Source organism: Xenopus tropicalis, chromosome 6 (genome assembly GCF_000004195.4).
Source record: "Xenopus tropicalis strain Nigerian chromosome 6, UCB_Xtro_10.0, whole genome shotgun sequence".
In the NCBI taxonomy this organism is placed as follows: domain Eukaryota; kingdom Metazoa; phylum Chordata; class Amphibia; order Anura; family Pipidae; genus Xenopus; species Xenopus tropicalis.
In genome coordinates, this window is record NC_030682.2 from 64,525,950 (window position 1) to 64,540,945 (window position 14,996).

At 39.1% G+C, this 14,996-nt stretch overlaps 1 protein-coding gene across 1 annotated transcript in view; it reads left to right on the forward strand.

Annotated features, from left to right (window-relative positions):
• Positions 1–443: 443 nt before the first annotated feature.
• rala (v-ral simian leukemia viral oncogene homolog A (ras related)) overlaps positions 444–14,996 on the forward strand; it is a 30,257-nt gene continuing 15,704 nt past the window's right edge. Inside the window, 2 exon segments of the mRNA NM_001015915.2 lie at positions 444–537; positions 10,975–11,109. Of these exon segments, the coding sequence (NP_001015915.1) occupies positions 10,996–11,109 (114 nt within the window). The 5' untranslated portion in view covers positions 444–537; positions 10,975–10,995.

The following is a 14,996-nucleotide window of genomic DNA, read 5'->3' on the forward strand; positions in this document are numbered from 1 at the left end:
CATACCACGTACCATTACCCACAGCCTCTCCAAAAAAAAAAAAAAATAATCGTCTGCCCAATAGTCTAAATACTCACAATTACTTTTGATCAATTATCTTCTACTAAATTATCCATTATCCCATAAACTGGTCTATCTGCCAGCACCCCACACAGAAAGAAAAGTGCTCCAGGACAGAAGTTATAATAAGCTTTTTCACCCCGACATAAAGACGCTGCAGATGAAACACAATTGAGAAGAAATACTCGCAGCCCACTGCGTGTAGTTACGAGCTTACAATTACGTTATACCTGCTCACAGCACCCTTACCCATCATTTCCCCAAAGCTGCACCGCCTCACTGCGCTTTTATATATGTGGGCGTGGCGCTCCAGTCTCGCGAGATGAGACTTGTGACATAGGCATTAGCTGTCAGGCAGGAGCCGAGGAGGTGGACATTAATGGCGTTGTGGGGCGTTTAAGAAGCCGATCCGGGACTGCGGGTTTTGTTAAGAAATCGGGAGTGTCCCGCGAAAAGCATATTTTAACTAGCATAGCGGTATGCGCTATTTTAACTAAATTTTATATCTCTCCTTAATTAAATATGTTTGTTAACAATCAGTCCTAGTGGGAGTTTATAGGTACATGGTATTTCTTGACCTTGTTTTTTTCTTTATTTCTTTCTTGATGGTGATGTGGAAATCGCACTTGCTTTGAAAATGTGGAAATTAGACTATTGTTATAAAGCTGGACTTAACTTGGTCCATGTAAGGTCAGGTAGCTGATGTGATGGGGCCGCTGTATGCTTAGCTCAGGGATGTCCAACCAGTGGCACTTATGCAGCGGCTGCATGACAATGTCTAGTGCCACCCGGCACGCTTCAGACCAGTAGTTCACTAAAAACAAGGAGGCTGTAGGCTGGGCATTTCTCTGTTGTGCCCAGGATTAACATCGCTGTAATGCTTTTGTGACAATAAAGCAGAGAGGATATGTATCGGCGTGTCAGCAAGTGCTAGCTTGTAATTGCTTTGCTTCATGCTGTATGTGCACAGATGATTATTTGGGCTGCTATGGCTTGGCACTTGATGGCTTAGAAAAAAATTCATTTTTTATGTGTGATTTGAAATCTGTGTTTTTTAAGTTGATATTTGGCTTGTGTTTTTTTTTAAAAACCTTGTTTGGGAATGTGGTTTCATACAGTGAATATGAGTATCCTGCACAGGAATAAAAACACACTTCCCTGTGGGGTGTGGTGCAGCTCCAGGGCCTCTCCAGCAAGTTAGTTTATACAATATATGCTCCTCTTTTTGTTTTTGTTACATTATGTGGGAGCTTTAACAAAATATTGGCCTGGGGATTCCCAACAGATTATTTTATTACAGTTATCCACACTTTACTGACTGTCATGCCATTTAATGGATTTGAATGCTTTAAGCAGTCCGTTTCATTTCTTTCCTGTGGAGTATTCTAGTTCAGTGACAGCACTGGACTATAACAGCATGCTGAAATACCCCCAGAATTAACAAGTGTTGCTATTTATTGCTATCTGTCTGGAAGTCTATAGAGGGCCTTTAATCTTTACTGTGCTACTTGAGAAAATATTTAGAAATCTGAAATGCTCCATATTTTTTTTGAGCAGATAATATTAAAAAACTATCACTGCTTCAAATGGTTATCAGGTTTTTTGAGCTCTGAAGAAGTGTTTAAACATGTATGTATTGTTGCTGCTGCTGCTTGTACTACTAATTATAAGTATATTGTATATATTAATTATAAAAACATCTGTGCTTTATTAATTAGTTGGCAACAGAATACCCTCAGTCTTACTGATCTTTGGCAGGCTTTCTTGCTTTTGAAAGATTACAATTTACAGAAGAGAATTTAGTGAATAAATGAAATGTATATTAGTGCTTTGACTTTTCAATGTTTAACAGGTTCAAATTATAGCCCTGCAAATTTGTTGAACAATTACATTTTTAAGGGGTCCAAGCTGTGTAATGCTTTATATCCTGTTAACCTGCTGGATGCCAAATTGTATGCATTATGCAATAACAGTACTGCATTAGTGTTAAATGTGTAGTTCACCTTCATACAAATGCAGCAGTTACCTGCACTGCCATTGTGACAGACTAAATAGAAAAGAGCAACTTAAAGGAGAACTATACCCCCGGGCGCAAAAAGCACCCATAACTATCACTGCCTAGACCTCCCTCACCTCTCCCTTATTGCATTGTTTTTAAGTTTAACTACTGTCCCTATCTCTAACTGCTAAATAGAAATGCAGAGGAGCACAGTCTCCTACGTGCCCGACATCTTACTGACTGAAGACACTTCTGGTCTCGCCGCCGACACCTAACCTGCTTGCGCGTGCGCAGTTGAAGCAGATTTCCTGCCACCTCCAACTGCGCACGCGCAAGTAGTTTCGTAACGCCAGAGAGACCCAAAGTGTCTTCAGTCGTAAAGAAGATGTCGGGCAGGTAGGGGGCTGCGTTCCTCTGCATTTTTAGTTAGTTAGCGGTTAAAGATAGGGACAGACATTAAATTTAAAAACAGTGCTATAAGGGAGAGGTGAGGGGGGTCTAGAAAGTGATAGTTATGGGTGATTTTTGCACCCGGGGTGTATAGTTCTCCTTTAAGGCCAGATGTATCAAAATGTGAGCTTAATACATAAAAACTCACCCACGTTCTATTAATTCCTATGGAATTTTTAGAAGCGTATTTATGAAATTGTGAACTTTAACCTTCACCCATTGATAAATACGCTTCTAAAAATCAGCATGTTCTAAAATTCCCCATGGGTTCAGTATATTTCTGCTAGAGGAGTACAATGTGCAGAAGCAGAGTTCAGAAGCTTAAAACTAGAATCAGCCAGGGCAGTGTGTCTACAAGCACTACTGCATGTGCTCTGGCTCTTCCTTGCTGTTTATATACTGTTAATTCTACTTAGTGTCTGCATGTTTTTCTACGTACCCTTACCCCCAAGACTTCCAAAAGAATAAAAGGGGTCATTTATGACCTTTGGTATATAAAAATGTACACAGTCATTGTGCAAATTGACGCCCATTTATTAAAGCACTTTTTGCCCGCTTTTGCATCCCGCCAGTCTGTTCAGATTAATTTTTAAGGTGGCTGTAGTTCTAGGTAATCCTGGTAGCTCCATGGCAAATTTTATCCAAAACACTTGTGGTACTAAATGACCATTAAAGATTATTTGACTTCTTATAAAATTGACTGTAAATGAATGTGATAGGGACCTTACTTCGTAAGCTTTACTGGGACAGGTGCTAATCTGCATGATGTTGGGAATCTGGACCTATAAATACAGTGGTGTGAAAAACTATTTGTCCCCTTCCTGATTTCTTATTCTTTTGCATGTTTGTCACACTTAAATGTTTCTGATCATCAAAAACCGTTAACTATTAGTCAAAGATAACATAATTGAACACAAAATGCAGTTTTTAAATGAAGGTTTACGTTATTAAGGGAGAAAAAAAACTCCAAATCTACATGGCCCTGTGTGAAAAAGTGATTGCCCCCCTTGTTAAAAAATAACTTAACTGTGGTTTATCACACCTGAGTTCAATTTCTGTAGTCACCCCCAGGCCTGATTACTGCCACACCTGTTTCAATCAAGAAATCACTTAAATAGGAGCTACCTGACACAGAGAAGTAGACCAAAAGCACCTCAAAAGCTAGACATCATGCCAAGATCCAAAGAAATTCAGGAACAAATGAGAACAAAAGTAATTGAGATCTATCAGTCTGGTAAAGGTTATAAAGCCATTTCTAAAGCTTTGGGACTCCAGCGAACCACAGTGAGAACCATTATCCACAAATGGCAAAAACATGGAACAGTGGTAAACCTTCCCAGGAGTGGCCGGCCGACCGAAATTACCCCAAGAGCGCAGAGACAACTCATCCGAGAGGCCACAAAAGACCCCAGGACAACATCTAAAGAACTGCAGGCCTCACTTGCCTCAATTAAGGTCAGTGTTCACGACTCATGGCAGATTTCCAAGGCGCAAACCACTTTTAAGCAAAAAGAACATTAAGGCTCGTCTCAATTTTGCTAAAAAACATCTCAATGATTGCCAAGACTTTTGGGAAAATACCTTGTGGACCGACGAGACAAAAGTTGAACTTTTTGGAAGGTGCGTGTCCCGTTACATCTGACATAAAAGTAACACAGCATTTCAGAAAAAGAACATCATACCAACATTAAAATATGGTGGTGGTAGTGTGATGGTCTGGGGTTGTTTTGCTGCTTCAGGACCTGGAAGGCTTGCTTTGATAGATGGAACCATGAATTCTACTGTCTACCAAAAAATCCTGAAGGAGAATGTCCGGCCATTTGTTCGTCAACTCAAGCTGAAGCGATCTTGGGTGCTGCAGCAGGACAATGACCCAAAACACACCAGCAAATCCACCTCTGAATGGCTGAAGTAAAACAAAATGAAGACTTTGGAGTGGCCTAGTCAAAGTCCTGACCTGAATCCTATGGAGATGTTGTGGCATGACCTTAAAAAGGCGGTTCATGCTAGAAAACCCTCAAATAAAGCTGAATTACAACAATTCTGCAAAGATGAGTGGGCCAAAATATCTCCAGAGCGCTGTAAAAGACTTGTTGCAAGTTATCGCAAACGCTTGATTGCAGTTATTGCTGCTAAGGGTGGCCCAACCAGTTATTAGGTTCAGGGGGCAATTACTTTTTCACACAGGGCCATGTAGGTTTGGATTTTTTTTCTCCCTAAATAATAAAAACCCTCATTTAAAAACTGCATTTTGTGTTTACTTGTGTTATCTTTGACTAATAGTTAAATGTGTTTGATGATCAGAAACATTTTGTGTGACAAACATGCAAAAGAATAAGAAATCAGGAAGGGGGCAAATAGTTTTTCACACCACTGTATATATTATTTTTATACCCTTTATCATTTCCCAAAGTTTATTTTACTAACATCCTTTTTTTAAATCTAAACAGCAATTGAATGGGATTTACCTGAGCACATAATATATTGTTTTTTGCGGGGTTTTTTTAGGACAGCCTAAGCTTTTAAAATGTTGATGTAATTTTACTTTTGTAATGATAGTTATGATTCTACATACTAAAATATTAGAAATGTTACTATTTTTCATAATATAAACATTTCAGAAATGAAATTTACAAAAATACAACTGGTTTGATCTTGGACTTGTTTAGATATCAGCATACTTTAAACTGCAAGTCCAAAAATGCCAGTATCAATCAGTTTTCCTCTAAGAATCCTTCCGTCTGTTGGCAATTCTAATTTAAAGAGATAATTGACTTCTTTCCTCTCCCCTGTAAAGGTTCAGATTACCAAACTACTTCTGTATCTTTTTTTCATACTGGTCAGGAGAGTACCACCTGCATAAACAGAAATTTCATAACACTAAGGCAGTGGTTCTCAACCTTCGTAATGCCATGACCCTTTAATACAGTTCCTCATTTTGTGGTGACCCCCAACCATAAAATTAGTCCTAAGACCATCGGAAATATGTGTTTTCCGATGGTCTTAGGCGACCCCTGTGAAAGGGTCGTTCGACCCCCAAAGGGGTCCTGACCCACAGGTTGAGAAACCCTGCACTAAGGGGTATATTTATCATGCTTATTTATCATACTAAAAAGTCAAGTGAAGCATTACGGGTGATGTTGCCCAGGGCAACCAATCAGCAATTAGATTTCAACAGTTGGAAAACCAAAGCAAAGCATCTGATTGGCTGCTATGAACAACATTACCGGTAATGTTTTACTCCACTTTTTACACAGCGTGATAAATATACCCCTTAGGTGCCCTGTAGATAACTGTGCCCCATAATTCAAACACTAAACCTTCAAATGACTGTGCTCATCGTGTTATTGACTTATTTTAACCTTGACATTAGACTGCATTGTGTAATGGTGCTCTAGTCACAGTTCCCCTAAGCAGATAGCATGTCACTCCGGATTGGCAAACATCTCAAGTGATATCACACAAGCTAATTGGGAGTTTGTGAGTCATTTGTCCTATTCGCATGCCAAAAAGCAGTCCCATGTGGCCGTAGCCTTAACAGTCTTCAAGTTTTATTAAAATAATAATCGAAGAATAAGATGAAACATGGACTGCTGTCCATTTGTTATTCTCAACATAAAAAGAAAGGGACATCCAGGTTAACAGAAAGCTGTTATTCACAACAGAGCTTTTCAAAAAAGAAATAAATTGCAACAGTGCATAACAAAAGTAACAACAACTCGGTTTTTGTTCAGAACAGCCTCGTTTACTGGTAGACTAACTACTCAAATATTGCTTTCTCCACCAAAGTATTAGCCCCACTTAGGGCATATCTGTTTAACAGCCTTGGGTCTCCTCAGGAGTCTGTGCAATCTTTCCTTACCTCAGTAACTACTTCCTGCTTCCTTGGCAGAGAGATCCCTTCCCCCAAGTGGTGACACATCACTCATACTAGTGGTGACTCATACTAGTTATTTCATGCGGATTATACACAGCTTCTCTTTTTCTCCTAATATGCTGGGTCTCATGGAGCATTCTGGGAGATATGTATCTTCCCTCTAGTGTTTTCCCAGACAATCTGTCACAATATATACACCAAATAGTCTGCATTTAGGGCATATTTGTAAATTATGGCCTCAACTAATAGGCCTTTAATGTTTTTTAGATCCTCATGTGTTAGGTCTAAGGGGCTAGATTAAAAGGGCAGTGTGTAGGAGAGAACAATCGGAAATCCAGCCTTTTGCCAGTACATGCACCTTGGTTACATATAACAAAGTAGTAGGAAATCTATCTCTCTTGCTTATGTTAGATATGGCCACATGATTTTATTAAAGGCCTTTTCCAGGTCTTGCTAGATAACAAGAGAAGAAATATGCATTTATCAATTTAATAAGAAAATATTCCATAAACTCTTAGGGGCTGATTTACTAACCCACGAATCCGACCCGAATTGGAAAAGTTCCGACTTGAAAACGAATATTTTGCGACTTTTTCGTATGTTTTGCGATTTTTTCGGATTCTGTACGAATTTTTCGGATCCAATACGATTTTTGCGTAAAAACGCGAGTTTTTCGTATCCATTACGAAAGTTGCGTAAAAAGTTGCGCATTTTGCGTAGCGTTAAAACTTACGCGAAAAGTTGCGCATTTTTCGCGTAAGTTTTAACGCTACGCAAAATGCGCAACTTTTTACGCAACTTTCGTAATGGATAGGAAAACTCGCGTTTTTACGCAAAAATCGTATTGGATCCGAAAAATTCGTAAAGAATCCGAAATAATCGCAAAACATACGAAAAAATCGCAAAGTACCGATCATTACGAAAAAAACGCAATCGGACTCCATTCGACCCGTTCGTGGGTAAGTAAATCAGCCCCTTAGTGTATCTATGCTTTTTTCATTATCAGAGTAAGTTAGTTTATACTGATCTTTCAAGAACATCAATTTTGGAGTTGCTGATGTGGGAGAAAAACTCAGTGGGGTTTAGTAGCACTCCATGCAACATGTGGAATAGTCTATGCTTCATACAGAGATTTAGTGTGTTGTGGTCATTTTCCTTTTGGTCTATGTAAGGAGAAGGAGCCACATCTTACATAGTTACATAGGGTTGAAAAAAGACCAGAGTCCATCAAGTTCAACCCTTCCAAGAAAACCCAGCACACACAACCTATACTTACCAATTTATACACTCACATACATAAACTATATATACAGCTACTAATACTAACTGTAGATATTAGTATCACAATAGCCTTGGATACTATGCTTGTTCAAGAACTCATCCAGGCCCCTCTTAGGACTCTGGCACACGAAAAAGACTCGCAAGTCTTTTTCGGCGATTTCCCGAAATCGCCCCGCCACGTCTGCCATCCCGCCGGCGACTTACATGTTCGCCGGTGGGATGGCATGGGAAGGCAACTCGGGGAGATTAGTCGCCTGCGAACAGGGAGTTTTGTCGCGGGCAACTAATCTCCCCGTGTGCCAGAGCCCTTAAAGGAGAAAGAAAGGTAAAAACTAAGTAAGCTTTATCAGAAAGGTCTATGTAAATACAGCCATAAGCACTCACAGAAATGCTGCACTGACTTCTCTGAAAAAAGATTAGTTGTGTCTATAATTCCTCTGCCAGAGACATGCAGCTTTCTGTTCTCTGCTCTTTCCTGCTCCCTCCTCCCTCAAGAATGCTAAGAACTCACTCCCCCCCTTAGGAATGTGGATCTGAGCCAATCAGCAGGAAGCTGACTCATAGTCTTACTAACTGAGCATGTACACCTGGTCTGGGTGTCTGTGCAGGAGTGAGGCATTATGGGAACGTTCTTTACACAGCTCAGCGTTTTTTCTTCCTGTTTGGCTTCTGATCTTCTGAACAGGTGAAATATGGGGAGACTTAAGGGCACTATTGAGACAACTGAAGGTATGCCTGCAGCTTGAGATTAACTCTTTACTAGCCTTTCCTTCTCCTTTAAAGGCATTAACAGAATCTGCCATTACGACATCACTAGAAAGGGCATTCCACAACCTCATTGCCCTCACCGTGAAAAACCACCTACGCTGCTTCAAATGGATTACAACTGCCCCTTGTTGATTTTTGTCAGCCATAAAGTGTGAAGAAATAAACTATTTTTGGTACCTTTTCATTTACAAGAGTAAAAAATGCTCCAAAATGCTCCAATATGCCTGGCAGTTTTGCTCCTGTGAGTTAAGTTCCAAGTGTTATTAAATTGGTATTGACACATTCCTATGAAAATCCATGGGAATGTGTCAGTATTAGTAAAAAAAAAAAAATTGCAGCCAAAAGCCCTCCGAAGCCACACCCAGCCCAGCAATATTTACCAAAGCCGACATGGCTGAAGACTTTTCCATAATTGTTTCAGTCACTCTGGGCTGTGGGCAGCACAATCCTTCCATAGGCCACCCCTCTGCAGGATTGTGTACATATGTGTTCTTTTAGCTTACATACGGAGCACTGGGGACAGGATGCACTGAAGTTTTCTGTGTGTCCTGTCCCCAGTGCTCATTATGTGAGCAAAATTTACCTGCGGCTGGCTGCCATGCACCCCATAAATTTATGCCGCCTTAGGCCCAGGCATTTGTGGCCTTGCCACAAATCTGGGCCTGACCATGCTGGAAGGTTCTGTATAGAGCAGCATTCCTTTTAAGGTTGTTCTCTTTTACATGGTGGAAGTGACTCAAGTTGTTATATCCCTTGCCTGGCAAATTTTTAGGTTTAGGCAATATGGGGCTCAATCACTGGCTTGCAGTCTTTATGGTATAGGCTATGGTATGGGATCCATAGTTGCAGACTGCATATGTTTGCGTACATGCACTGCCTTGGAAACTCATTCAACCTCATTGTTTGTGGGACTGTTTATATTCTTCAGCGGTACATGTGAGGTCCATGACACCATTATGCACACCTGTTTACTTCTAGTTCTACACTGTTATCCCATATCGTTTGTATAATATTTGATGGATGTTGCTTTTAAAGGGGATCTGTCACCCTAATACATAATTCCAAATTCTTTTCTAGTTGAACAAAATAAGCTTTATACACTATATAAATTATTTAAATTGTTTCCTTTATTATTTTGGAATCCACAATCACAGCAACCAGGGCATTTATTATACAGCTTTTTTTATCTGAGTGACTGATCACTACTGAGGAGTATCTGCTGAGCTGGTTTCGCATTATGTCAGTAGTGTAAATATGTTCTATCTAGTTTCAACATAAAGAAAAATCTTCAGCACACCACTTACATACATGTTCTCAAAGGGTGCTTGACTTCCACAGCCGCTCCCTAGCCTTTTTTCCATGTATCTTTGCAAAGGGGAAGAAGCACTCCAGTGTGTCGGCAATGCCTTTAAATCATTTATTTGCAGAAATGAACAAACAACACAAGCTTTTGGGGGTGACCCCTTCTTCAGGTGCACCTGAAGAAGGGGTCACCCCTGAAAGCTTGTGCTATCTAGTTCCAAGTCTTTCAGTGATGCCGACAAGTTGGTGGATCACCTCAAAATCAAAAAAAACTAGGATAAGTACTTTAAGGGTCAGCAGTGCTATGTACAGGATTTCCACCACATAATTGTTTCAAAGGACCATAAGCTGTACTTCACACCAGACTCCTGTTGCTGTTTTTTTCATGTTACACTGATTTGCAACAATTCTGATTTATTGTTTATGTTCAATTAATTTAACCCTTTAAGTGCCGCAATCTGTATGCTGTGGATGTAATAAGCTATGTGCTATAGGATGTAGAGTCATAAGTTCTACAACACTGAGCACTAACACTTTATGCAATCTTCCACAATAGGTTTGGTCAAATTAAAATTTAATAAGCTTCAAGAGTTAGTACTTGGTCTGGTCACACCCCCTTTTTATCCATCATTGTTGCTGTAAATGTGGGAGCAGGTCTTTATTCAGACTAGAAGTGGGTTCATGACCTCTGCAGCCAGGTAGGTTTCTGCAGACACCACTAATGTGCACTGTAAAGAGGGATAAATAAAGGTTACATGTTTTAAAAGCCAATGAAAAATATAATTTAGTACCTAAAATGTATCTTTTAAAACAAAAATGTAGGGTTACAACCTGCTAAAGATACAAACAGTAAAAGTTGTCTTGTATAATAAGAGCCAATCAAATAAAACATTGGCAATAAATATTTGACACATCTTATTATTAGGGATGCACCGAACCCCCGGATCCACCCCAATGGATTCGGCTGAATACTGAACCAACACGGAGGGGTTAAAAATTGGCGCGTGCAGCAATTAACCCTTCCAGATGCTAATTAGCATATTCTTATTTATGATAATTTGGAATCGGTTTGGCCAGGACAGTGGACTTGCCCGAAACCAAACCCTGCCCAAAAAGGCAGAATACCAAGCTGAAGGGTTTAAGAAACCCTAATGTACTTCATACTGAGAATGGCCAGATGAGGCTGTTTTGTGCTAATCTTTAATGGATCTTTCTTATTATATTTTTGCCCCTTCAGAATTTAACATAAAATCGGAAGATGGCAGCAAATAAGCCCAAAGGGCAGAATTCATTGGCATTGCACAAAGTCATCATGGTAGGCAGTGGTGGAGTTGGAAAATCAGCTTTAACACTTCAATTTATGTATGATGAGGTAAGTCATTTTTGCTTTGTTTGTTTTATTACCAAAGCTGATTTGCTGATACAGTTATGAAATCTATTTTTGGATCACCAAATGCATGGACTACTAAATATTATAATAAACAGTTAAATATTAAATAAGACTAAAAGAATAGCTCAGTCACCTGGGTAGATCACCAGGGTACTTAGGACTAAACACAATGTAATGTTCTTTTTTATTATTAGGAAAAAGCTAAATAAACGGGAATAGCTTATAATGGGCTCCATGGGAGATGCCATCCTGTAACTCTAAACTTTCTGGGTATCAGGTATCCAGATAAGGGATCCCAATACCAGTAGAAAAAGAGAGCTGTCCATTTCCCAGCATAAATGAACACAAATGAACATGGGTAAATGGAAAATAAAATACAAGGTGCAATTCAGCATGCAGAAGCTTAAGTTCTACAGGCTGCCAACATTACTATGAGGACTGGTGGCTGCAGCAATGAGATTTAAATTTATATAATACCAATTTTCTATCACCAAATATAATACCAGCCCTCTCTTAACTGTCACTTGATTGTCCCGTAAATCCAGTTGTTTTAACTAAATCCTAGTAACCCTTTCTGTGCTAGAATTAGTAGTTCCAAAGCTGCTGTGCTGTAAGTTTTAAAGCATAGTTGAAGCTGTAGTTTGGCATCTTGTGTTTGTAAACCTTGGGCAAATATGACCTTTGGATTTCCAGCTATTTTATATAAAGAAGTCTTTTATCTAGTGAATATGCTGCAGCTCATGCAACTCAGGTTTTATATTTTATTCTGTGCCAATTGGAGTTAGAGACAGACCTACTGTACATCACCTGTGCTGGGACTTTCAGTTTCAAATCAGTATTTACATATAGCATACCTCCCAACATTTGAAAAATTTAAAGAGGTACCATGCCCATTTTTGTGACCACACCCCCTAAATACTCTGGAGGTAGGTTTGGGGTCTTGTTTTATGTTTTTTTTTACAGTTTTGCTAATGAAGGTGAAATTGCCTTTTACGATGCAATTCTCCATTCCCCCAAGAGACCTGTTTATCTTATTAGTACAATTGTATCTAATTGCAGGTGTTGAGTAGTCTGGGCTCTCTGCCAAAAGCCTACTTATCTGATTAAGTTTGAGAAACTTTATATCTTTTTTGGCGTTCAGTGCAGGTGATCAAAGGGAAATGAGGGACTTTTCAATAAGAACCCGGGACTGGGGGCTGAGCTTTTAAAATCAGGACTGTCCTGTGAAAATTATGACAATTGGGAGGTATAATATAGGCAGGTTTATTCTGCCCTGCTCAGCAGTACGGCTGCCAAAAAATGCTGTGCATGATTCATTTGTTTTCTTACTGCTTCCTGCACCCAGCAAGCTTAGATGAAGACCTTTGTTTAGCTGACTTTTAACAGTTTGTGGGGTGTTTTATCTTCTTCCATAATATACTTATGGTCATGGATTTCCCTGAATGAAGAACATGCTGCTTATGGCAAATGTTGAGCCTGTCAGGTAGGGATTGATTGGATTGAAGGAAAAGAACGATTGCTTCCAATAATTTAATCTATAGATGAAATAAAATATAGTAGTTCTTTGGATACTTCTTACTTGTTTGTCCTTTACTCTTTACTTTGCTCCTGTATTAACTCCTTTCCTAATAAACCTTATTTACAGAGGACATGCCTTCCCTGTGAATTGTACAAAATGACAAAAAGCAAGAGGTAGGAGTGTCCTTTTGGCACTATTATTACTTTGGATAAAGGGTCCTATACCTGTAACGTTCCCAGAATGCTTGAGACCTGGGGTTTTCCAGATAAGGGGTCTTCCTGTAATTTAGATCTCCATACCTTAAGTCTACTAAAAATCATTTAAACATGAAATAAACCCAACAGGATAATTTTTTCACCAATAAAGATTAATTATATATTAACTGAGATCAAGTACAAGGTACTGTTTTATTATTACAAAGAAAAAGGAAGTATGTATTAAAATTTAGAATTATATGCATAAAATGGAGTCTATCAGTGATAGCCTTTTCGTAATTTTTCGGATAAAGTATCACATACCTGTATATGAAAATCTAATTTAAAATATTAAATTGGTATGCTTGCTTCAGGAAATGAAAAAAAAATCTGATTATTTCACTATATAGGCTCTGTTTCTGTGGACAAATCAGAATTACTTTTCCCAGCGATGTCAATAACTTTGTGTTAATGTCATTAAATGTTATGAGCTGCCTTTTTTGGAAGATAGTAATGGGCCATGGTTGGTCATGCCACCTCTCCCTGATATTAATGGGATTTTTCATTATTCAAACATCAATAGCTGTTATAAACTAATTTTAAAAATCTTAGTTGTCAATCATATTTTACCTTCTCGTCCTGGCTGCAATTACAGTAATTTCTATACTTCCTAATGTTACTTAACTCTTCGCATGCCCCTGCCCTCTTCACTGTGTTGCATAACTTGTGCTTGGGTGTGTGCATCATGTCCTCCTTTCTTACATTTCTTTCTTCTCTTACATGGAATTTTGGGATAATGCATAGTTTGCCTTGTTTCCACAAAATGGCACCTGCCTGAATTATTTCTTAGTGACAGATCACCTTTTACCCAATAATAGGACAAATTCAGGCAGCAAACAATTTTTGCAGCTCAATAATTTCACACCTCTGCATAAAATAATTACATAGCTTAAGAAATATTCTTATTTGTACATGGCATTGAAGTGTCAATGTATTTTAATGCTGTAGTGTTGCTCTTGTCCAAAGAAGGCCACAGCCATCTTTCCCTAGGCTCCCTGGTATCCCTTGCTCTGAGCCAAGACCATATTCAATTTAAGGCCCTTCCATTTGGGCTTAAAGAATAAGTAAACGTTTTGCAGCTCAGATAAGTAACTTCCTTATCTATAATGAAGCTCTGTCCGCTTTAGTATACTAAGCTTTCCTTCACCACCATTGAACAGGAAGCTGGTAAAAGAACTGTCTACTTGCCCATGCTTGCTGGCTCCTGCTCGACTGCAGATCAGGCATGCACTTTTTTGATAAAATATCATTCTGGATCCATACATACCAAGCATGAATGGCGTGTAAACTGCCTCTCCCACATGTTAATATATGTGTAATATAGTTGTGTTTTGGACTTATTGGAAATTGTATTATATTTGTTATATTTGCAGTATAATGTGTATGCACTGTGTGTTGATTAAATACAATTCAAAGAGAACTCTCTGTTCTCCTGTGGCTTTTTATTACACCAACTGGTAGCGATGTAAATCGCCAGTGGAAAAATATCCATGGCACTTTGGTATTCTGCAGTTGCACAAAGTCACAGAGACTGCGCTGTTCCCCCCGCAAAAAAAAAATCTTCAAAGGTGCCCTGTGTTTAATTCAAGTGCAACCCACTCACCCCTCCTGTTCCCCTCCTATGTACTAGGTCTCTAAAGCTTTAGAGCAGGGATCCTCAAACTATGGCCAGCGGGCCAGACCCCGCCCCCGCTGCGTCCTCGCCCCTTGCAGTGGGGATTGGAAGAGGGAGGATGGACAGAATGGGGGAGCTGGGAGAGGGAGGACACCGGAGCGGGCCGTAGTTTGACTCCGCAGCAGGGAGCTGGAGCTGGAGGGGGGCGTACTTTGAGGACTATAGTCCAGACATAAAAAGCTGTATAAAAAAAAAAGTTTATTTTGAATCAAACATAAAAAACTATTTTTTTTTTTATTAAAACATCCATACCTGTTATAAAGGTAAAATATCAGCTGACGCTTATATATATATATATATATATATATATATATATATATATATATATATATATATATATATATATATATATAATATATGCACATGTAACAATTCCAGACCATTCTTAGGAATGTTTTCTTTAAGTTTGTGTTTTGTTTAC